Raw genomic sequence first — 26,091 nt, 5'->3', positions numbered from 1 at the left:
TAGCACACAAAACACCTTAAAAGGAAGAACATGCAAAACATTTACAGCCCACATCAAAACACAGCATGAGTGTGGCCTGGGGCAATTCACCACAATATCTCTTCCTCCCCCAAACCACCACAGAGAAGGACTTGCAGAAAATAATGTGCCTGTACAAGGCAAAAAATCAGCCCCTACTGCATCTCTGTATATAAGGTAGGCCACACCCACCACTGTCATTCATTTGGTCAGAGAAAGTGTTTGTACCTGATTAATTCTCTTCCCACCTGCGTTAACCCTTGGTATACAGGCCCCACAAATCAGAGTCAGAAAGAAAGCCACAGTGAAGTGTACCTGTGCAGCATACAACAGAACATTGAACAGGGATGTGAAAGGGAACCCAAATGGCAATATTTCTTGGCCATATGGGCACAATTCACTCCAGATTATTGCATGAGTTAAGGCAGTCACATGAGCACATCTCGCACGCAAAACTGAAAATGTTAATTAACTTTTGCTAGTATGCGGCATTTCCCATAAATGCAAAACACTCAGGAAATCAAACATAAAAAGGCCTTACACCCCGGTCACATCAAAGCCAATTTAGAAATTGTGCGACATACAGTGAAGATGCTGATTTCCTTACGATTTGCAAGACATCTGACACATATCTATGCAAATCGTCACAATAGTAGTACATGTACTACTTTAGAAATCAGTGTAGGAAACACACCCATGTGACTGCTCTAATAGCAGACAATAGGGTGCGACTAGGCATACGATTTGCAAGTCGCATGCCATGCAAATCGCATGCCAAGTCGCATTCAGGGTGCACGATTTCAGGTGCGATTTGGGAATTGAAATTGTACCTGATATCCGATCTAATGAATGTGGATGTGAGTGTCTTAACGTAAGCGATTTGCTGCAGCACAATTTCAAAAGTAGTTCTTGTCTAACTTTTTCTGCATTTTGTAGTGATTTCACATATAGACTACAATAGAAATCACAATGCAAAACACAATTGAAAACGCAATAACTCATTGGTAAATCTACAGAAAACACGGTGAAATTGCCAACAAAAAGCAAATAACATCTAGTGTGAACTAAGCAGGCAATTCAACAAAGGAAATACATTTTTGAAGGCATGCGGTATCTGCATGCTCAGATAAGGGTCTGTTATGGATTTTGGGGGGGGGGGGGCTCCATGCCATTATTTTATTTTTTTTAATCCTTTTCTCTCTCTCGCTCTTCTCATGGTTTGACAAACTTTCCCAAAAGGAGGTAGAGTGCAAACCAGCATTATCCAATCAATCATTAGTCCAGACCCTTCTCTCATCCCATCATTTGACATTCACATAAGGTGCTACTTTAAAGGTGTTTGAACAGACAAGGCCTCATTCTAATTCACATTCTAGGGACCATTTAGACAGAAAGCAAATATGCTGCCACCAGCACATGTATGTTAGGGTAGTCACACAGAGATCATGCAAATTCATTGCTGTGGTTGGGATTCAAACCAACAACCCTAGCGTTGTGAGGCAGCAGTGCTAACCACTAATCCATGGAGCTGTTGAACACTACTCCCACCTGTATTTCTGTGGTGTGAATCAACCCTAAGTCCCTGGGCAAGGTCAGTGTAACAAGCCAGATATCTCAAATGTGACACAAATGTTGTGCTATGTTGGCAATTCAGATGTATGTTGGTTCTATGTATCCCAATACAAAGGATTGCAATACTAATACAAAGTGTATGTCGGCACTGATTTTCAAATGCAAATGCCAGCCTTTTTTTTTCTTCACTATAGTTCACAAGCTTAGAAGTCACTTTCCCCGAAGTTACAGAAAACTTTGTATCTTTTAATAAACTCAAAGTAAACATTGTTTCCTTTAGGGATATAAATTCCAAGAAAACTTTCTCTTTTAGCTGGCGGAAGTGACAGGTGAATTTCTGAGCTATAGTGAAGAAAAAAAAAAAAAAAGGGAGAATTACATTTAAAAACCAGCACCATAATAAATAAAAAACTGTGTGGGGTCCCCCCTCCCATCCACACCAAACCCTTCAGGTCTGGTATGTATATTAAGGGGTAACTCCACGCTAAAATTAAATAAAAAAACAGCTTGGGGTTCCCCCCAAAATCCATACCAGACCCTTATTCGAGCATGCAGCCCGGCAGGTCAGGAAAGGGGGGGACGAGCAAGCGCCCCCCCTCCTGAAACATACCAGGCCACATGCCCTCAACATAGGGGGGTGCTTTGGGGCAGGGGGGCTCCCCCCAAAGCACCTTGTCCCCATGTTGGTCAGCCATTTGTTCTGGATTTTGGCACATTCTGTTTATCGGTAAAGTTGGAAAAAAATTGGCCGATTTTGCTGATCGCCCAATTTTCGGCAAAATCGTCCAATTTTTTTCCAAAATTTACTGATAAAAAAATGTGCCAAAATCCCGAAAAACCGCCGACCAATTAACCCACTAACGGCCCGAAAATCTTCAGATTTTTTTTTTCGGCTGAAAAATCGGCCGTATTTAGACCCATCTATGGCCTATCGAAAAAAAAAAAAAAACGGCTGATTTTCGGGCCATTAGTGGGTGAATTGGTCGGCCATTTTTTGAGATTTTGGCACTTTTTTTTTTATCGGTAAATTTGGATAAAAATCGGCCGATTTTTGGGCCGTTAGTGGGTTAATTGGTCGGCCATTTTCTGGGATTTTGCCACTTTTTTTTTATCGGTAAATTTGGATTTACTTTATTTCCTGAACCATACCAGGCCACATGCCCTCAACATGGGGGCTCCCCCCCCAAAGCACCTTGTCCCCATGTTGATGGGGACAAGGACCTCATCCCCACAACCCTGGCCGGTGGTTGTGGGAGTCTGCGGGCAGGGGGCTTATCAGAATCTGGAAGCCCCCTTTAACAAGGGGGCCCCCAGATCCCGCCCTCCCCCCCAATGTGAATGAGTCTGTGGTACATGGTACCGCTACTAATTCACAAAAAAAGCAAAAGTGCTACTAATTCACAAAAAAAGCAAAAGTGTAGTGTAAAAAAAAAATTTCTTATATAGGTAAGGGGCGGGGCCAGCCGAGGACATCAAGCATGTGATCCCACCCCATGTGACATCAATGATGTCACATGGGGTGGGAACACTCCGATGATGTCCCTGGCTGGCCCCGCCCCTTACCTATATAAGAAATGTCAGGGAGACTGGCTGCATAAGGCTGTTGAGCCTCGCCGAGTGCTGAACAGTTTTTCTTTTTTTCCTTTTTTTGGGGCGCCGTGACATTGTGATTGACGTTGGATCTACTTGGGGGACATTGTTTTATTAAAGGACTTGTCAAAGACCCTGTACTGTGGTTTTTTACACTACATTTTTGCTTTTTTTGTTCAGGACGGGGGAGGGGGTGCTCGCTCATTCCCCCCCTTTCCTGACCTGCCGGGCTGCATGCTCGGATAAGGGTCTGGTATGGATTTTGGGGGGGACTCCACTCTGTTTTTTATTTAATTTCGGCGTGGAGTTACCCCTTAACATCCATACCAGACCCAAAGGGCTTGGTATGGATGCGAGGGGGGACCCCAAGCCGTTTTTTTTTTTTTTTAATTTTTATAATTCCCAGCAATACTTTTACATTCAGCTGTCAGTGGGGAACTCCGCCGACAGCTGAAACATGATCACTGCATTGGTTTTCACTACTAAAACGCTGCATGAGTTGATAAAATAACTCATGCGGGATTTTAGGAGCGACAACCATGTGTTAATGTTTAAGCTGTCAGCAGGGTTCCCCACTGACAGCTGAATGTAAAATAATTTCCTTTATTAAATTAAAAAAACAGCGTGGGGTCCCCCCTCCCATCCATACCAAGCCCTTCGAGTCTGGTATGGATATTAAGGGGTAACCCCACGCCGAAATGTAAAAAAAAAAAAAAAAGCGTGGAGTCCCCCCCAAAATCCATACCAGACCCTTATCCGAGCATGCAGCCCGGCAGGTAAGAAAAGGGGGGGGGGGGGGGACGAGCGAGCACCCCCCCCGAACCATAACAGGCCACATGCCCTCAACATGGGGGGGTGCTTTGGGGCAGGGGGCCCCCCCCAAAGCACCTTGTCCCCATGTTGATGGGGACAAGGGCCTCTTCCCCACAACCCTGGCTGGTGGTTTTGGGGGTCTGTGGGCAGGGGGCTTATCAGAATCTGGAAGCCCCCTTTAACAAGGGGGCCCCCAGATCCCGCCCCCCCTACGTGAATGAGTCTGTAATGAATGAAGTGTAATGTAAAAAACCACAGTACAGGGTCTTTGACAAGTCATTTAATAAAACAATGCCCCCCGAAGTAGATCCAACGTCAATCACGGCGACCCGAAAAAAGAAAAAAGCTCCGCTCTAGACAGAGGCTAGCTGCCTTATGCAGTGAGTCTCTCTCTGACAGTTCTTTTAGAGGTAAGGGGCGGGGCCAGCCGGGGACATTATCCGAGTGACCCCGCCCCATGTCACATGCTTGCTGTCCCCGCCCCTTACCTATATAAGAACTGTCAAACTGTCTCCTGCATAAAGCTGGTTAGCCTCAGTGAAGAGACGGTGACAGTTCTTAAATAGGTAAGGGGCGGGGCCAGCCGGGGACATCAAGCATGTGATTCCACCCCATGTGACATCAATGATGTCACATGGGGCGAGGTCACTCGGATGATGTCCCCCTAACCTATTTAAGAGCTGTCAGTGAGATTCTCTTCATAAGGCTGGAAGCCTCCGACGGTACCGGAACTTTTTTTTTTTTTTTTTCGGATTGCCGCCGTGATTGACGTTGGATCTACTTCGGGGGACATTGTTTTATTAAAGGACTTCTCAAAGACCCTGTACTGTGTTTTTTTACACTACATTGTTCCTTTTTTGGTTAATTAGTAGCGGTACCATGTAGAGGGGGGGCGGGATCTGGGGGTCCCCTTGTTAAAGGGGGCTTCCAGATTCTGATAAGCCCCCACCCACAGACCCCCACAACCACCAGCCAGGGTTGTGGGAAAGAGGCCCTTGTCCCCATCAACATGGGGACAAGGTGCTTTGGGGGGGGGGGGGGCATGTGGCCTGGTATGTTTCGGGGGGGGGGGGTGCTCGCTCGTTCCTCCCCCCTTTCCTGACCTGCCGGGCTGCATGCTCGGATAAGGGTCTGGTATGGATTTAGGGGGGAACCCCACGCTGTTTTTTTTTTTTAATTTTGGCGTGGAGTTCCCCCTTAATATCCATACCAGACCCGAAGGGCTTGGTATGGATGGGAGGGGGGACCCCACACATTTGTTTTTTTTAATTTTTTTATTGCAGACCTTTTTTTTATATTCAACTGTCAAAATAAATATTAAATAGACATTCGAAAGAAGTAAAATCATTACAGAAATAATTAAAAAGGATAAGAAACAAAAATAGAATCAAAAGAACTAAGCAATTCAAATTAGAATACAGAAAGATATGCCTAGTGCTGTTTGTTAAACACAGTAGACGCGATCTTTGCCGTCTGTCAGTAGACTCCACACAGAGATTTACTATTGAACAGCATCTAAAAAGAAAGCGCCCACGGAAGACGTCTAACATGTGTTCTGCACATGCGCATTTCTATCGGCCAGAGCCGCTGGAAAAGCGTCTAGTTTTTTAATGTGACGACCAGCCTTAAAATATTTTTGGAAATGTCAGATATTGTTAAAAGTGAAGTCCTGATATTTTGCAAATTTCAATGGAAACATGTCTCTGCAGTGATTTTTCATGGTGTTAGACGTGCTTCTTAGCACGTTTGCTTTTTGGGTCTGCTTCCTAGACTGTGTCTATTTAGTAAATTCGATTTGGCGTCTACTTCTTAGACGCTTTCTTTAGTAAATGTCTTTGCCGTCTAAAAGTAGACGGCCGCTATTAAAAAATAGACGCTAGCCCACAGAAATGCGCCTAGGCTCAATAGTAAATTCGAGTCAATATGTGTCTCAGTAGATAGCTTAGGGTGTCTACTTTTCGAAGAGGGGTCATTTGGGGGTGTTTGTACTATCCTGGTATTTTAGCACCTCAAGAAATGTGATGAGCAGTCAAAGGAAAAGCTGTGTAAATTCCATTATCTATACCATAGTTTGTAGATGCTATAACTTTCACACAAAGCATTCAATATACACTTTTTGGGATTTTTTTTAACCAAAAACATGTAGCAGAATACATTTTGACCTAAATTTATGATGAAATTTTAGTTTTTTTGGATTTTTTTTATGACAGAAATGAGAAAATATTTTTTTCAAATTTTTTTTCTCAAAACTTTTTTTGTTTATAGAGCCAAAAAGAAAAAGTGCACAGGTGATCAAATACCCCAAACGAAAGCTCTATTTGTGTGAAAAAAAGGACATAAATTTCGTTTGGGTACAGCATTGCATGACAGTTGAATTAGTGCAGTGCTGAGTAGTAAAAAGAGGCCTGGTCATTAAGGGGGGGTAAACCCTCAGGAGGGCAAGTGGTTAAGGAATGACCAGTAATGCAAATTCTTTACTTACTGTTACATGTACTCAATATGGGGCAGCACAGTGGCTAAACGGTTAGCACTTCCGCCTGGCAGTACTCGGGTCGTTGGTTCGAATCCCAGCCACGGCACCTCCTGCCTGGAGTTTGCATGTTCTCCCTGTGCCTGCGTGGGTTTCCTCCGGGTACTCCGGTTTCCTCCCACACTCCAAAGACATGCTGGTAGGGTAATTGGATCCAGTCTAAATTGGCCCTAGTATGTGTCTGTATGAATGTGAGGTAGGGATCTTAGATTGTACACCCCTTGTGGGTTAGGGACTGATGGGAATGTATACTATTTATGTAAAGCGCTGCGTAAATTGACGGCGCTATATAAGTACCTGGAATAAATAAATAAACAAGGGCAAGAATTATTGCCATGTTTATATGTGCCCTTATCACTTAGTCATGTGCCATTTCTCCTTTTACTAAAGACCATATTAGGGGATATATTACTGACAGTTGGAGATCTTTCTGCTACCACTAACACGGTTCGTTAAAACTAAAGAATGCATAAAATCTCCCCATGTAATACGAGCAAATACCTTTGCAGAATTTTGTTTTATATTTGCAAATTCTAAACTATATTCAGTAACATACAGTGAAGGAAATAAGTATTTGATCCCCTGCTGATTTTGAATGTTTGCCCACTCACAAAGAAATGATCAGTGTAAAAATCAAATGGTAGGTGTATTGCAACACAGAGACAGAATAGCAACAAAAAAAATCAAAATTAATGCATGTCTAACAAATTATACACTGATTTGTATGTCCATGAGGGAAATAGGTATTTGATCCCCTATCATTCAGCAGGATTTCTGGCTACCAAGTGTCTTTCATATAGGTAACAAGCTGAGATTAGAAGCAGTCTCTTAAAGGGAGTGCTGCTAATCTCATTTTGTTACCTGTGTAAAAGACACCTGTCCACAGGAGCAATCAAACAATCAGATTCCAAACTCTCTACCATACCAAAGAGCTGTCCAAGGATGTCAGGGACAAGATTGTAGACCTACACAAGGCTGGACTGGGCTACCAAACTATCGCCAAGCAGCTTGGTGAGAAGGTGACAACAGTTGGTGCAATCATTCGCAAATGGAAGAACACAAAACAACTGTCAGTCTCCCTAGGTCTGTTGCACCATCCAAGATCTCACCTCGTGGAGTGTTAATGATCATGAGAATAGTGAGGAATGATCCAAGAACTACACGTGAGGATCTTGTCAATGATCTCCAGGCAGATGGGACCACAGTCACCAAGAAAACAATTGGTAACACACCATGCCGACAAGGATTGAAACCCTGCAGTGCCCTCAAGGTCCCTCTGCTCAAGAAAGCACATGTCCAGGCCCATCTGAAGTTTGCCACTGAACATCTGAATGATGCAGAGGAGGACTGGTTGAAAGTGTTGTGGTCAGATAAGACCAAAATCAAGCTCTTTAGCATCACTTCAACTTGCCGTGTTTGGAGGAGGATTGCTGTCTATGACCCCAAGAACTCCATCCCAACTGTCAAACATGGTGGTGGAAACATTCTGCTTTGGGGTGTTTTTCTGCTAAGGGGAAAGGACAACTGCGCCGCATCAAAGGGACGATGGACGGGGGAATATACTGTCAAATCTTAGGTAAGAACCTTCTTCCCTCAGCCAGGGCATTGAAAATGGGTCATGGAATGGTGTTCCAGCATGGTAATGACCCAAAACACATGGCCAAGGCAACAAAGGAGTGGCTCAAGAAAAAGCACATTAAGGTCCTGGAGTGGCCTAGCCAGTCTCCAGACCTTAATCTGTCTGACCTCTGTGATTGCCAACAAGGGATTTGCCAGCAAGTACTAAGTCATGTTTTGTGAAGGGGATCAAATACTTATTTCCTTCATGAATATGCAAATCAGTGCATCATTTGTTAGACATACATTTCTTTAGAATTTTGTGTTGCTATTCTGTCTCTCAGTGTTACAATACACCTACCATTCGATTTTCAGACTGATCATTTCTTTGGGAGTGGGAAAACATTCAAAATCAGCAGGGGATCAAATACTTATTTCCTTCACTGTCAAAGTTATCTGGTCATTGTCCCTTTTGTCTCTGTTTTACTCCATCAATAAATATAAATTCCTGCCTATCCTTACTAATATCAATCTTGAAAATGTTGCCGTGATTCATTCACGGCCTCTTCAAAAATCCTCCAAAGAACTACAACTTCGGCAATGCCGAATAAACTGTCCATCAGGAATTCATCTGACAGTGTGTTTGACATTGCCTGATCTGGGGTGTAAATGTGAATTGCCTGAACTGGATTTCTTATAACCCTTTGTGTTCACAAACCCATCTCTGAAATAAAACGTGATTTGATCCTTACGTGTGTAATCTGTGAATTTCATTCAAATGCCTAAAAGCGGTATTAAAAAGCAAATATACAGTGAATTGAAAAAGTATTCATCTCCTTGAAATTTTTCACAATTTGTCATAGTACAACCAAAAACGTAAATGTATTTTATTGGGATTTCATGTGAACACAAAGTTGCACATAATTGTGAGGTGGAAGGAAAATGATATATGGTTTTCAAAATGTTGATAAATATGTGAAAAGTGTAGCATGCATTTGTATTCAGCCCCGAGTCAATACTTTGTGGAACCCCCTTTTGCTGCAATTACAGCTGCAATTACAGCTGCAAGTCTTCTTGGGTATGCCTCTACCAGCTTTGCACATCTAGAGGGTGACTTTGTACACCAAAAATTTAAAAAATTAAAGTTATGTGCTTGGGTGTGAAATCCCCCATCCCCTGGTGCAAATGTAAACGCACATGTTGGGGCGCCTACACATGAAAATGTTGATTGCGATACACATTACATGTCACTGTGCACGCCGGAATGAGAACAATAATTCTGGCATTAGACCGCCTCCATAACACTAAACTGATGACCTATAGGGAGCTTTTAAAGTGCTGCCTATAGAAAATATAGGGTACTGAAGTTTGGCTCCTAACTTTTTAATTGGCTGTTAGATTCAAAATAAATTTGTTAAGCCCTGTGTTAGCGTACATCCAACACTCCCCTCCCCCCAACAATGCCACGGTTCAGAGGTGCCCCTGTGTTCCTTCATCCAGAGTGAAGGCACTCGAATACAGGGGGAGTGTTACTTGCCAGGTCACCAGGAGGAAACTGAGGGGAAAAAAGCCTATAATGAAAAAGCACAGCCACCACTTTGAATTATTGGTAAGCTAAAATATATAATATTTTTTAATATAATAAAGTCCACTTATTAAAATTTGTGATTAATGTATAGTAATTATATTACATTATATTTTTTCTTAAAGGGATAGTCTCATAGTCACTTGAGTTTAAGGTAAAATACTTTTTTGTGATTTCTTTTCACTTGTTGATTTGCTTTTATATTATATTTTGGCGCTGCTCCCTATAAGATGGCCACTCATGAACTTACGGCACTTAAGTCACTGTATCATGTGACAAAATGCAAATGTAAATTAAACTCTATGTATCCCTACGAAAAGTATCACTCTCACCCTCGAAAGTGTAAATAAAATAAAATAAATAGTATCTTTTCAATATTCCCTCTATCACACTCCCATCAATTACCCTCATATATAAGAATACAAAATCATGTATATACAAATGTCCACATATAAGTCCATACAAAGTGCTTTTCCAAACGTTGAGAACTAATCCACTTCGCTGCTCTTCAATCCAAGACACCCAAACCAGGATACCTCCAAAAAAAAAATAATACTACATATAGTGCATTATCTTTTAAACAAAGAAAACACTCGTGATACTTAAAGTGACTCCTCCTAAACTCCCACCCGTGAAAAATCAACACTTCAACTTGTGATTTAGTGCAAAATCCACAGCCAATGAATATAGGCATAAAACTCCTCCAGGGCAATCCAAAATATCCCCCTCTCCAGAAGCTCCCCGATGCTCCCAATCTGAACTTCCCCGCTCCTCAAAGGGGCAGATAGTACAAAACTCAGTGAAGTATATAAAAGGAATCCATATATTTATTCAAATCTTACATTAGAAAACGCCAACGTCCATCCTCTCCCACAGTCCATATGACTGAACTCCAGTGGCCGTGCCGCTCCTTCCGGTTTGAAGTTCTAACGTTACGTCCTTACGTCTCTGACGCGTTACGTCACTTCCGACTTTTTCACAAGGGTTCCGGACGTCAAATATGCGGCTCCTCTTATCCTACTCTAAGCGATGGCAAAGAGAGCGAGCCTCCATCTTAACTAATGGCAACACGCACCACTTCTAAAGCCTTCTAAATACGGCTTCAATATACGGAAAGGCGGACTACAATTACATTAAAATACACTTAAAACCAGCATCTATATATAGATGCTCAAATCATTCACCTAAATACATCAATATAGTAGCTCTGTTAATAAAATATACTTTTTGTTACCAATTACGCACTTTAAAACCTAGAGGTCTGAATATAGAACTGGATCTTAATTGTTTTATTTCTGATTTTTAATATTGAAATGGAAGGGGGTGGTTAGTTGTATTTGGAGCTGCAGGAGGTAGTGATAGGTTTTTGGAATTTTAATAACCTTTTTAATAACCTTTTATGGTATGTATAAGGATTATAAACTGCTTTGTGTCCACATAATTTATATGTTGAGAAGGAATTATATTTTAATAGTTTATGTAGGTGGTTTCATCTAAAATAAGGTGATTCCAATATTTTATGTGCAGGAAATGTATCTTTTATCTTGACTTTGAGTGACAATATTATGAAAGAAAAAAATATATTTATTAATATAAATTTCATTAGTTCATTAAGAACTGAAGCTATGAGTGGTTGGTAGGATTTGTTTGTTTGTTGCTGTAGGATATTTGATCAATAGGGGGAGCTGGAGTGTTGGTGGATTTGTCCTCTATATTTAATTATCTATCTCCTATAGGTAACAAAAAGTATATTTTATTAACAGAGCTACTATATTGATGTATTTAGGTGAATGATTTGGGCATCTATATATAGATGCTGGTTTTAAGTGTATTTTAATGTAATTGTAGTCCGCCTTTCCGTATATTGAAGCCGTATTTAGAGGGCTTTAGTTAAGATGGAGGCTCGCTCTCTTTGCCATAGCTTAGAGTAGGATAAGAGGAGCCGCACATTTGACGTCCGGAACCCTTGTGAAAAAGTCGGAAGTGACGAAACGCGTCAGCACGCAAGGACGTAACGTTGGAACTTCAAACCGGAAGGAGCGGCACGGCCATCTTGGATACTGGAGTTCAGTCATATGGACTGTGGGAGAGGATGGACGTTGGCGTTTTCTAATGTAAGATTTGAATAAATATATGGATTCCTTTTATATACTTCACTGAGTTTTGTACTATCTGCCCCTTTGAGGAGCGGGGAAGTTCGGATTGGGAGCATCGGGGAGCTTCTGGAGAGGGGGATATTTTGGATTGCCCTGGAGGAGTTTTATGCCTATCTTCATTGGAAGAGGGTAATGGTATATTATCCCACAAGAGTTATGGCACTACCTATTTTGATGCATGTGATCACGAGTAGTTCTTATCATCCATGAGAGGGTAATGGTATTTACTACATTTGAATGGTGACACTGGCTGTGGATTTTGCACTAAATCACAAGTTGAAGTGTTGATTTTTCACGGGTGGGAGTTTAGGAGGAGTCACTTTAAGTATCACGAGTGTTTTCTTTGTTTAAAAGATAATGCACTATATCTAGTATTATTTTTTTTGGAGGTATCCTGGTTTGGGTGTCTTGGATTGAAGAGCAGCGAAGTGGATTAGTTCTCAACGTTTGGAAAAGCACTTTGTATGGACTTATATGTGGACATTTGTATATACATGATTTTGTATTCTTATATATGAGGGTAATTGATGGGAGTGTGAGGGAATATTGAAAAGATACTATTTTATTTTATGTGACAAAATGCGTCAGCAGCCATAACCACGTAACGGCATCACACCTGGAAGTTCGTGAGTGGACATCTTGGCATATCCTCTCCATTGATGTCCAGGCTTAAAGGGGCAATTTAATATATGTAAAAGGCGATATTTATCTAGAGCACTGGATCTTCAAGTGCTCTCTCTTTGTGAGTAATATTTTATCTTTTGATGAATGAAGCTTTTGAGTGTTTCATACCACACTATGAGAGTTTTTGCCTTTTATATATCCTGTTGAGTGGGAAGGTTCCTATGTCATTTATGTCCGTGGAGGATTGCTGCAATCTGTAAGCCCAGTGACTTGGGAAAGCAGAGTTTGACCTTCCGAGTGGGTCTTATTCTCAGGTAAGAGGCAGCACAGACAGGTGGTGGGACACAGAAGTGAAGCACACGGTTTTCTTCACATTTTTGTTGACGCATGCATGAAAGTAGACATTATCCATTTTTGTTCCAACATGTGATTGAAAGATCAAAAGTAGAGAAGTTGGACTATATTTCTTATTAAGGATTGGGCAAAACACTTATGTAATAAGTTTGCAGACATTGCACAGCATTGTATTTTCAGCACGTTTGTAACGCAGTGTTGCATTAATGCATTTATATTGTTATAGAATATTTTATATTTATTTATATATAAGAAGATATGAATTTGTAAATTTTTTTATATATATTTTACCTTGATTGTACTGCACTTTAGATTTTGTATTAAATATACATGTGGGAACCCAGGTCAGTGAACAACGGCAACATTGTTTTGTCATAGATTTATTTGTATATTTATTTCTTTGGTTAGCGTAGTGGTTTATTTTTCATGTATTTGTGTCATTTTTTTTTTATCTCAGATGATATCCTCTCTCTTTGCTGCAATCACTTGATTTTCAAAACAATTTCATTTACGTTGTAATTTCTGATCTAAAGCCACAAAAATTTCCTTTGCTTTAAAGTGGTTCTAAAGGCTTAAGATTTTTTTACTTCATGCATTCTATGCATGAAGGTAAAAAATCTTCAGTCTGCAGCTCCCACCTCAGCCCCCCTAATTCTTACCTGAGCCCGATCCAGCAATGTGCACAATAGCAGCGGCTCTTCTGGGTTTCTCCCTCCTCATTGGCTGAGTCAATCACAGCCAGTGAGGAGGGATCAGGGCTGAGCTGCACTAAGTGTCCTATAGACACACAGAGATGGCTTGGCAGCAAGCATGAATAAGTGCCTCCAGAGGAAGCAGCTTGCTCTGGCGGCAGGTAGCAGGGGGGAGGAGCCAGGAGTGTTGGCTGGGGACCTGAATAGAGCAGGATTGGGGCTGTCCTGTGCAAAACTATTGCACAGAGTAGGGAAGTATTACATGTTTGTTATTTAAAATAAAAATCAGAACCTTTCCTCCTGGATTTTAAGCAATCTCCTGGTGCAAATTCTCCATTTCTGCATTCTTAGAACTGATAATTTGCAGAAGATCAAACATGCTGTCAATGTTTCTATCCATTTTGGTTTTAAATTAACACTAAATGGTTCAAATGCTGGAAGCGTTTTAATCCTCAGACCTCTCAGTACTCACAGTTGTGAGATACCCTGTTAAAGTGCTTAAAGTGTGGAGCCTAATCTTCTGAACTGTCCGAATTTAGATGCGTGTAGACAAAGCTTTAGTGTCACCAACAAACAATAAAAGAAAAATTACTTCTAGACTTTGGATAACCTACCTTCAAGCATAGTTCCTTCCTTTTGGAAGATTCTTTCCTCACACCAATGGCAATGAATAAGGTTATTGATCATTTTTAAACTCTCATCAGCTAGTGAGGGACCTCTCAGAACCCGCACTATCACAAGGACAAAATGCTCCAAAGCAACAGAGAGCAGAACCTCAATGCCTTTATTACAACGAGCAGCCGCCCTATGAAAAACAAAGAACATATATGTTTACATAGTCTGAAAAAATGTACAGCAGTAAAACATCTAGTTGTTGCTACCTGGCAATAGCAGCCAGGACAATCCGCACGGCCAGCTCTTTGAAGTATTCTGTCCTAATGATGTTGCAACCATAGTGGCGTTTTGCGACATGCACAGTTTTGGCATACAGAGATCCAGTATCAGTTGAGGTTACAGATAAAATACCCAGGTTTCTGATATTTCGAAATGCTGCATCCAAATAATTCACAGACGTACCAAAGGGATCCAAATGTCTGGAGAAACAAAAGAGCAAACACTTAAAAGGGTAATTCAACTTTTGTGGAAAAATATAGCAACATACACACGCAATTTTAATTTCTTGCTTGGGATAAGTACTGTGCACTAAAATTAAGTCAGATTTTGGCATCCTCTGCAAAATAAAGGCCAGGTTTGGTGATTTTTGCGGAAAAAAAAACAAAAAACTGACAGATCCCAGCATCAACAAAACAATGTATGATGCAGGGATCTCTCCTGCTGTGCTTATGTATTCTACTAGCCCCATGCCAGAATATGCCGATTGAATTCTGGTTTTCCAGAAAGACCATTTGACAAACGCCAATCATTAGACTGGCTTCTGTTGAACAGACAGGTACACACGTACCGAACGTCAGCTGGTTCCTGCTGAATCAGCTGATTTTCAGAATGTGTGTCCGGGCTTTAGTCACTTCTAAAAAGACCCTTTTCTCATCAGAACAGAAAAAGTGTGCCAGAATCAGTATCCAAAAGACAAAGTGAACAAACAGCTTTTTTTTCACAGCTTGTTTCAGGAATCTGCAACAAAGTTTGTTAAAATCCCTGCAATGTACATAAATCAGCCAGAGGGGATTGTTTTTTTTTTCTCAACAAAAAGTTACTCTTAATTGGAAGGTATGTGAATTTGTTTCAAGGCAATAAAATTATTTCATATGAGCCAGTGGTATCCAGGTGGCAAGCGTCAAGCAAATTCAGTAGCTTGGGCAGGCATTTAGCACACATTCTGGATTGAAACAATCAGGCCTATTGTGTAACTATCAAACTGAATATTGGTAAACTGCGCCATGGGATATAAAATCAGTGCAGTAGCTATCTTTCTGTGGAGTAAAAATCTCCAACATAAACCAAAAATTATGGTAGCGCTAGCTCTGACCTCAAAAACATGCAAACTGTGAACTACAAATATTATTCAATAATGTGCACAAAGCAACCTATAAAGTAAATAAAAATAGATCAATACATAATCAAATAAAGTGCATTAAACCAAAATGATCTGTATTATTTAAATAATCAAATAATAACAATCTATTTCAATTCATTAATAAACACTGATAACTACACCTAAGTTTATTTTTGTCCTCCAAAAAATAACTGTGAATATGTACAAAACATCATAAGTCAATATAAGCCCAAAATCTTCATTAAAGCGAATGTGCAGTTAAAAAAAAGCAAATTAAAAGCAGATGGAAGATCCTGCATTTAATCTTTTGTTCCAATCCACCACCACCTAATATGCCAAACACTCACCAGATAGAATTGCTGGTATCTTTAAAAAAAACAAAAGTAAAAAAAAAAACAAAAACAAAAAAACCCAGCAAACCTGCATACAGAGGTCCGTCTATGGATCATCATGTAGTTTTCACAGCACCACATAGCCACAATGTTCAGCTCACATAGAACCAGCACACCTTATATGTATTATGAAAGGAGAAAGAGAAAGGTCATCATAGTGCAAAACTATGTTTATTTATAAAAAAAAAAAGGAATTACACCAGCCACTTACATTAAAAAGTGTCTGCATGGACACTAGTATACCACACTTTTCAATCAGAAGCGAGCTGGTTCCAGCTCCTAATCTCTGGCTGTGAGCCTAAATCCCAACACTGTGGTGACGTCATGTCCACAAGCCACGTCCTACGCACTCTTCATCTATTGATGTCTTCAGGGACAGAAGACATCAATAGACAGAGTGCATTGGGCTCACTTACGGTAGAAAAGTGTGGTATACTAGTGTCAGTCCAGACACTTTTTAATAAAAGTGCTTGGTGTAATAAACAGTTTAGGAATATGATGGCCTTTCTCTTTCTCCCTTGATAATACATATGAAGTGTGCTGGTTCTATGCGAGCTGAACATTATGGCCATGTGGTGCTGTGAAAACTACATGAAGATCCATAGAGGGATTTCTTCTAACGTTAAGCATATTTACTGGATTTTGAAAGATACCAGCAATTCTGTCTGGTGAGGGTTTGGAGAATATGGTGGTGGTGATCACCTGCCGGTGGTGGATTGGATCAAGAGATTAAGAGCCAAATATTCCATCTGCTTTTTTTTTGCAGTCCCTTTTTTTTTTTTTTCTTTTTTAATTTTTGGCACATATGGACTTTTGCGGTTTTGTTTGTGGAGTTGATATTTTTTTTGAAGGACAAAAATCGTAAAAAAAGTTTTGGGTGAAGTTATACCGTAAGTGTTTATTGATAAACAAATATCACGTCACTTTATTTGAATAGCACAGGTCACTTTGGTTTGATGCACTTTATTTGATTATATATTGTTATTGATATATTTTTTAATTTATTGGTTTTGTACACAATATTGCATGATATTTTCAGTTTGTATATTTCTGAGGTCAGAGCTAGCACTGCTACTGTGTAACTAGAAACTTCTCTATTGTTAAGACAGAATCATCTAACTTCCATATCAACGTCAGTGTCTCTTGCCTTTAGCTGGATTCAAACGTGTTTCAAAACACCTAGATGTGAATGGGTAGTTATAGTTTTCTTTTGCTTTTCACATTAAACTGTAGGACTCAGGGCTATTTCACACCAGCTATTATGTTATCGTACTACAATACTTTCATCAAGACCCTCTCATCTAATCCTCATCAACTCTTCTCTACCCTTAATTCCTTACTCCATCCCCCACTGCCTCCACCAACTTACTCACTTCACAGGAGATTGCCAGTCATTTCAAGAAGAATATCAACACAATTTGGAGGAGTCAAGCTTCTCTTCCTTCGGCCCTGTTACCACCAAGGAAGTTACCGAACTCCTTTCCAAGGCCTATTTCACTACCTGTCCCCTCACGACTGTTGCAGCCTCCTTCCTGCTCAATACTAAACTCTCTAACCCACATCTTCAACCTCTCACTCTCCATGTGGACCTTTCCCTCCCCGCTCAAACATGCACTGGTTACCCACATACTCAAAAAACCCTCACTGGACCCCACCTGTTTGAATAACTTAAGACCCATCTCCCTGCTCCCGTTTGCCTCCAAGCTTCTCGAGAGCCTTCTTGACAACTGTATGAACTGCTACCTCACCGACAACAACCTTCTTGATCCGACAGTCTGGCTTCCGCCCACAACATTCCACAAAAACTGCCCTACTAAAATTCACTAACGACCTACTAACTGCTAAAACCAATGGCAATTACTCCATACTCATACTCCTTGACCTTTCTGCTGCCTTTGACACAGTCGACCACTCGCTCCTCCTCAATAAACTCCACTCCATCGGCCTCCGTGACTCTGCTCTCTCCTGGTTCTCCTCTTACCTTTTTCAGCGCACTTTCAGTGTCACATACAACGCCTCCTCCTCCGCTCCTCTCCCTCTTTCTGTTGGGGTACCCCAAGGTTCTGTCCTTGGGCCTCTCCTTTTCTCTCTCTACACCTCCTCCCTGGGCCAACTGATAACCTCCCATGGCTTCCAATACCTCCTCACGTATGACAAATCTACTAAGTGACATATCAGCATGGCTGTCACACCACTGCCTTAAACTCAATCTTTCCAAAACCGAGCTTGTAATATTTCTTCCTCCCCGATCCCCCCTCTCAGGACTTTACCATTAAGATCAACAGCACAACCATTGGTCCTTCCCCTCATGCCAGGGTGCTAGGCGTAATCCTAGACTCTGACCTCTCCTTTGGGCCCCACATCCAATCACTGACTAGATCCTGCAGCCTCAACTTCCGGAACATTTCCAAAATCTGCCTCTTTCTGACCAATGACACCACAAAACAACTTATCCCCCCTTCAGTCTATTATGCATGCTGCTGCTAGACTCATACACCTTACCAACCGATCAGCGACTGCTGCCCCTCTCTGCCAATCCCTTCACTGGCTTCTACTAACCCAACATATAAAATTCAAAATACTAACCACAGCTTACAAAGCCATCCACAACACTGCCCCTAGCTACATCGCCAACCTCATCCGTGGATACCACCCAAATTGCCCACTCTGCTCCTCCCAAGATATCTTCCTCTCTAGCTCCCTCATCACCTCCTCCCACGCTCGCCTCCAGAGCCTCTCCCATCCTCTGGAACTCCCTACCACAGTATGTCCGGTCAGCCCCCACCCGGTCTGCCTTTAGGCGATCTTTGAAAGCGCACTTATTCAGGGAAGCCTACCCCACCTCCACCTAAGAACTGTACTTGAATCACCTCCACCAGATCATCCTCTGTAGTTATCACCTTTTGTATCACCTCCCCCTTCCTTTAGATTGTAAGCTCCATAAGCAGGGCCCTCATTCTGTACTGAAATGAATGAAATGAAATGTATTGTAATTGTACTCAATACGAAAATTAGCACTCACTTCCTCTACTAACACCCCAATAGATTGCTTAACATTCCTTCCCCTGAAGTACAAACATAATAAACTTAGCAAACTTAAAATAAGTGAATACCCAAAAATTATATAAAGTCCCATACACCTAAAGTCCAAAATAAGGTTCAAATGTCCAAAAATCTTTGCAAGTGATTTTCAGTTAATCTTTATCCCCGGATCAGATTGGTGATATACTCTCAAATCTCAACATAGTATATTACCCCAGATATTGAAATAAAGTGCCACACGTGTCACATGCAAATAAAACAAAACCAAAAGTGTCACAGCAATCGTGAGATCTCAAGGCTAATAATTCAATTAGTAACTCCACACAATATAAAGAGTGCATAATTACCCCAACATAGATAAAATCAGCATAGAATCCATAGTATAGATGAGAATGTCTCCACACATAGTTCTATTCTCTTCTCCAGCCATTGCCCATAGACCTCATAAACAGACCAGGGATCAGTATATGTATTAAAAATTAAACATATTTTATTGTAGCAACTTACATTAGAGTTAGATGAGAACAGCTTCCATATAGTGAGACAGTCCAAACGGAACCCACTCCTTAGCGATAACTCTTTTTTTAAAACCCCTTATTACTCAGAGGGAGAGCCAGGCAACCATGGGAGTCTCCAGGGTTGGAACAGCCGCATGTTCCAGAATCCAAAATGGCCGCCACGGCACTTCCTGAAAAAACGTCAATGCGTCACCACGTCACGTGCCCCGGACGCGTTTCGTCACATCCGGACTTTCACATCCGGACTGCGTCACCACGTCACGTGCGTACAGGGCACGTGACGTGGTGACGCATTGACGTTTTTTCAGGAAGTGCTGTTCTCATCTAACTCTAATGTAAGTTGCTACAATAAAATATGTTTAATTTTTAATACACATACTGATCTCTGGTCTGTTTATGAGGTCTATGGGCAATGGCTGGAGAAGAGAATAGAACTGTGTGTGGAGACATTCTCATCTATACTATGGATTCTATGCTGATTTTATCTATGTTGGGGTAATTATGCACTCTTTATATTGTGTGCAGTGGAGTTACTAATTGAATTATTAGCCTTGAGATCTCACGATTGCTGTGACACTTTTGGTTTTGTTTTATTTGCATGTGACACGTGTGGCACTTTATTTCAATATCTGGGGTAATATACTATGTTGAGATTATTTCTTTGAGGTATTTGAAGATTTTCTGGAGTATATCACCAATCTGATCCGGGGATAAAGATTAATTGAGAAATCACTTGCAAAGATTTTTGGACATTTGAACTTTATTTTGGACTTTAGGTGTATGGGACTTAGTACAATTACAATAATAATAAGCAAACTTAAAATAAGTGAATACCCAAAAATTATATAAAGTCCCATACACCTAAAGTCCAAAATAAAGTTCAAATGTCCAAAAAGTCTCCCTTATATTGTAAAGCGCTGCGCAAACTATTGGCGCTACATAAATCCTGTATAATAATAATAACAGTGTCTGATGTGTGGTTCTGTTTAGCATCGCATTATGCACTTTTTTTTTTTTAAACCAACTTTATTGAAATGTGACACACAAGCATTTCATTAGGTTGAATTAGTTGGCATGCAGTGTGAGGTAGTTGATTGCCACGCACTGCACTGTGTTGAACAAAAATATGGCCGTCTCTACTTTCTTTTACCACACACTGCCTCCACATTACCACAACACAATGGTGTAAACTGGGCACATGGGAGACGAGTCATTTTGCCTCATTTTCGAGTGGGACTGTGCTGAATAGCTACCAAACACAATCCCACTGCACCTAGTGTGAATAGGCTCTTGGATGTGAATTAGCCACACAGGCAATATTGAGATTTCTACTTGCAATGCATTTTCATGCACCAAAATGCATTAGTTTTGCTGCATGAAAACAGACAAATATAAACAAGAGTCTCAAGCTTTCAGCCTGAATTATCCATGTTTTCACAGATTAGGAACATTTTTATAAAATCAAAAGAAATTGCTTCTTTATGTGTTTGTTTGTTTTTTTTAATTGCACTGGGGCTACATGATGTGCTTGAACAGATGGACAGCACATCTACTCTACTTCATTTGTTTATACATAAAACATGTCACTACATCCAGTAAATATATTTTGCCATAGAGGACAGCTCAATAGTTCACCATTTTTATTTCACATTTATCATTTTCATTTACAGATGTAATTAAAGTAGAACTCTTGGCAAAACTTTAGTTTTTTTTTTTCATTTTAGATTGAGTAACGGAGGGTTATAACTCCTGTCAGTTTTATTTTTTGTCATCTGTGTCCCATTGGGAAGATTTACCTTCACTTCCTGTCCCATAGTGAAAACAAGGGAGAAAATCCCTGCAAATAAGGGAAACCCCCAGGTCACCAAAACTAGTGATCCCATTGGAAGATTTCCCCTCTATTACTTTACCTGGGGACAACCCAAAATGTGGGTTTTCTTTTACTTTCAATGATAATGGTAAACAGGACAAATAGAGAGGGTGAATCAAAGACAGCAAGATAAACCTGACTGGGGTTCTAATCCCTCTTCACTCTATCCAAAACTAAAAGAAAAATGTTTCGTCTTTAGTTATACTAAGAGTAGCCTTTTGCAAAAGTGACAGAAGTGAGAAATGTAAAATGAAAATGGTAAAACATATTGAGCTGTCCTCTAAGCCAAAATATAGGTTATTGCTGGACGCAGTGAAATGTTTTCTGTATAACCAAATTAATGCTACAGTCACTCTTTGAAGACAAATACTACTCCCTTGTCTGCACCAGAACTACCAAACAGGAAGTAAAAGCAGGGGATTACTGGAGAAAATAATGAAGATTCTTCACCATTACATTTAATGAGTTACTTTCAAATTCACAACAACTGATTATTGTTTTGGGCTTTATAATGTGCAAAGCTATTTACCATAAAATTAGATTTTCCCTAAAACTGTCTCAAATTAGGAATTGTCCACAAGCTGGCAAAACATTTTGTAGAAACTAATTTTGCGTACATAAAATCAAAAGACCGTGTATGCATTACGACATTGGCATCCATCTGTGTAACCTCTACTGCGTTCATAAATTCTTCCACATCTTTATTTAGGACCACTGCTTCAGATTTCTCATCACTCTTCATTAACACCTTCATCTGGTTAAGATGACAGTTTTCCCGAATCATAGCTGTTGAGCTATCACTAATGTCATTAAGCGTGACTTTCACTGCATTTCTGAGGTGCTTTGCCCATTGTAATCCCATGATGCCTAAAAAAAAAAATGGTTTTATACTTGCAACAATCATATCACTAAAAACACAGCTAAAAAAATGAGTATTAAAATGAATTAATGAAGTACAGCCTATATTGTTTTATTTTGAAAATATCCTAAAATCTATGGAATGCCAGTAATAAACAGGATTACTATCTACTAGCAAAATATTCCATTAATTGAAGGGCAAATTCAGAATGTGTGATTTACTGAACAGTGTTATTACTTAAGTAGCTTAGGTCAAGTTTGAAACACGAAAGGCCCTATGAATCAAATAGATATCACAAACATGGGTGATAAAAGCGCACAAATAATAAAGTGTATGTATAAACAGACAAATGGCACAACAGCCCAAAACCTAATCTGCATGCAGATTGGTAATTAACCACTTGACCCCATATGCCAATTCTGAAATTTCTCACATACATGTAAAAATCAGCATTTTTTTTCTGGAAAATTACTTAGAACCCCCAAATAGCATATATTTTTTAAGCAGGGGCCCTGTAGAATAAAATAGTTGTAATTTTTTTTGTATCACATGACATTTGTGCAGCAGTTTCTCAAACGCAAATTTTCAGGAAAAAAAAAATAAACTAGTGAATTTTAGTGTACACAAACAAATATATTAACCATTTTTTTGGTCAAATATAAAAAGATATTATGCAGAGTAAACAGATACCTGTTTACTTATGCATGCAGGACCTATATGCGCATGACCACGGAGGCACTTTAATTTTCTTTTTCCACACTATAACTTTAACATGCATGCAGGGCCTATGTGTGCATGAGCATGGGAGCGCTTTAGATTTATTTATTTTTACACTGTACCTCTTACATTTTTTGTATCAACTTTAATGCTATACCTTCAGCCTTTACAACCACATTAAAAAAAAATATCCAAAGAGTGAAGCACCTTCTTTTTCGGATGTATTCCAAAACGGACACACATACACATCAACACAATATTACCAAGTTTTAATACCAAACATGCAAATCTATTCTAGATACACTTAGAGATATCAAATTGTGACTGCAATCCAGTGCACACATCCATTATTAACTGTGTCCAAACATTTTCCATTCAAAAGTCCATCAAGACAGTCCACAAATATATATGTGAATTTTCTTCAATGTAAATTCACCATAGTACCCCCTCCCTGCATCTTCTACATATTTTCTTGTGAAAAATTACCACCTACTCTGCCCTTGTGCTAATAGGTTAAATATAGGTGGTAATACAGCGCGTATCTAAGGGATTAAAAATATTAATGATCATAATGTCATCTCCTCTACTTGTATTACAGCTCAGATAAGGGAAATCAAAATATTCATAGTGCTCACTGTTTGAAACATTTAGTCCTCATGCACACTTGACGTTCCCCACAGGGAGGATAACAGCCGCGTTAATAATGCTAGTTTTTCAGCGTTTTTGCATAGTGTTTTTCCCGCGTTAGCATTTTTCAGATGAAACATCTCCCTTTGCTATTTGTTGCCTCCCACTTTCCCAGATCGCATCATCACCACCATTTTTAAAAAGAGCATATAGAGAAGCTTCAATAGTCTTTGCATCTATATATGGATCCTGTTTTACAAAAAGTTGATGAGCTTACACTACTGCTTCTGTTAAGGATGGTGAGGAGACAGACGCTGGGAAGAGAGAAGCAGATGATGACGATTCTGGGCCCATCCATTGATATCCCGTTGAATATCTTCTGGATATTTTACAAACATGTATGCTGGGTTGCATGATTATCCAGACAAATTTTTATAACTTTACACGCATGTCCACCACATCTTTTGACGACCTTCTGGGGAGGATGAAACCCAGATTAACAAGAATGGACACCTGGATGAGAATGAGCATTTCACCAGAGGAACGTCTCCTCGTGACAATTTGGTATGTCATGTCATCTTATTTTTTTTTTCAAATGAAATTTTATTTTACACACGATTGCTGTAGCACTTGTTTTGTTCTCGCGTTTATGGTATACATTTCTTATTATATTTTATTCTAGGTTTCTTGTGACTGGACAAACGTTTGTATCGTTGCACCATTATTTTCTGATGGGTGTCTCCACCGTGTCTAAAATTGTACGAGAAACATGCTTGGCACTGTAGGAGGAATTTCATGGAGTCATGATGCCTGTGCCAACTGAAGAGTTGTGGGAGAATATTGCAGATTAGTTCTGGTAGAAGACACAGTTCCCAAATTGCATCTGAGCCCTCAATAAGAAGCACGTGAGGGGAAAAAAGCCTCCGCATTCTGGCTCTCTGTATTTTAATTATAAAAAATATTTTTCTGTAGTTCTCCTGACATTGTCTGATGCAAATTTACGCTTTGAATGTGCGGATGTTGGTGAATATGGTAGCCAAGAAGATGCACGCATCTTTAGAGAGTCTGCCTTGGGACGTCACCTGCACGAAGGACGCCTCAACATTCCGGGAAGCAGGCCTCTACCAAGCACACTGAAGCCAAGTCTGCCAATGGTCATTGTTGCGAATGAAGCTTTTGGATTAGCTGAGAATTTATTGTGGCCATACAGTGGTTTTGTCACATACAGAGGATATTTAATTATCGTATCAGCCATGCTCAGCGTGTGATAGAATGTGCCTTTGGCATCCATACAAACTGGAGAGTACTTCTCTCATGTATGCAGATGGACGTCGAGAATGCCATTAAAGTGGTACTTGCTGTGTTCTTCATAGTGTTCTTAGGAAAAGGAGGCAAGCACTGGAGAGCCAACACCAGTCAATCCAAGTCAGCGTGTACAGTTCATGGAGTTATGAGCAAGTAGATGGGTCATGACTTTTCTCAACCAGTTTGCTGAATTTTTTGTTTCACCTGATGGTGAAGTATCATGGCAGGATCAGTATATTTAGATATTTCTTTGGTTTGCGCTTTTGACATAGACTTTCCAATGTACAGCTTCCGTTAAATAAAAATGTTATACCTTATCTTTTGTGACATTTCACTTTCTCTCTCATTTTTTTTTTATATCAAGGGGTGAATTGTGATATCAAACTCCAAAGAAAATTTGTTAACTTTGTATCTGCGTGCGACTCAGTTAGGCATCTGGCCATGCAAACTGCATACCGGAGCTACACACAGGTGGCCAAATGTTCACTTTGCATCTACATATGGCTCAGTTATGCAGTTGGCCATGGAAAAATTGCCACTTGTTCACTTAGCGTCTGCATGTGGCTTAGCTATGCATTTGGCCATGCAAACTGCATACCGGAGCTACATGCAAGTGGTCACATGTTCACTTAGCATCTGCATGTGACTCAGTTAGGCATTTGGCCTGCAAACTGCATACCTAAGCTACAAGCAGGTGGCCAAATGTTCACTTTGCGTCTACATATGGCTCGGTTATGCAGTTGGCTATGGAAAAATGGCCACTTGTTCACTTAGCGTCTGCATGTGGCTCAGTTATGCATTTGGCTCCTCCTCACTCAGGTCGCTACGCATCCTGTCACGCATTGACTTCCATCGCTTGGCTAGGATTGAAACTAGAGAACAGAAAAAAATTAGGTCTATTGTTTCATAACAAAAAACATTAAAATGATGAAAAAATGAATATTATTCACATACCCCTTTCCTTTTCCTGGGATTGGTCATCTGCTCCCAGTATGGCATTAACTGCTTTGCAATCTCCAGCCATATCCTATTCTTGTGCACTCTATCCTTATGTTGGGGATGGGACACATCCCATAATTCCTCATGTGCTTGTACAGCACATATGAGCTCAGTCTAGGAGACATTGGTAGCCATCCTCTCCCTCCAAACTGAAACCAAAATGGAGATGAGGCCACCATGAACAAACAAAGGACACTGTCACTTCCAGTTTTGCACACAATGCTGTAATCTGAGACACTAAGACTGCAAGGGATAAT

The 26,091-nt window shown here is 40.3% G+C and overlaps 1 protein-coding gene and 1 pseudogene across 3 annotated transcripts in view; one reads left to right on the top strand and one right to left on the bottom strand.

The window, feature by feature from the left end:
* TRMT1L (tRNA methyltransferase 1L) overlaps positions 1-26,091 on the bottom strand; it is a 212,090-nt gene that overhangs the window by 133,324 nt on the left and 52,675 nt on the right. For all 3 annotated transcript variants that reach the window (XM_089680317.1, XM_089680315.1, XM_089680316.1), the window contains 3 exons: positions 21,945-22,194; positions 14,373-14,585; positions 14,106-14,296 (listed from right to left, as the gene is read on the bottom strand). In XM_089680317.1, coding sequence (XP_089536443.1) covers positions 14,106-14,296; positions 14,373-14,585; positions 21,945-22,194 — 654 coding nt within the window. The remainder of the gene's footprint in view (positions 1-14,105; positions 14,297-14,372; positions 14,586-21,944; positions 22,195-26,091) is intronic.
* On the top strand, positions 23,773-25,077 carry LOC149459974 (uncharacterized; annotated as a pseudogene).

This window comes from Staurois parvus, unplaced genomic scaffold (genome assembly GCF_062004578.1).
Source record: "Staurois parvus isolate SC_StPar_1 unplaced genomic scaffold, SC_StPar_1.0 ptg000240l, whole genome shotgun sequence".
In the NCBI taxonomy this organism is placed as follows: domain Eukaryota; kingdom Metazoa; phylum Chordata; class Amphibia; order Anura; family Ranidae; genus Staurois; species Staurois parvus.
This window is presented reverse-complemented; position numbering and strand designations above follow the sequence as displayed.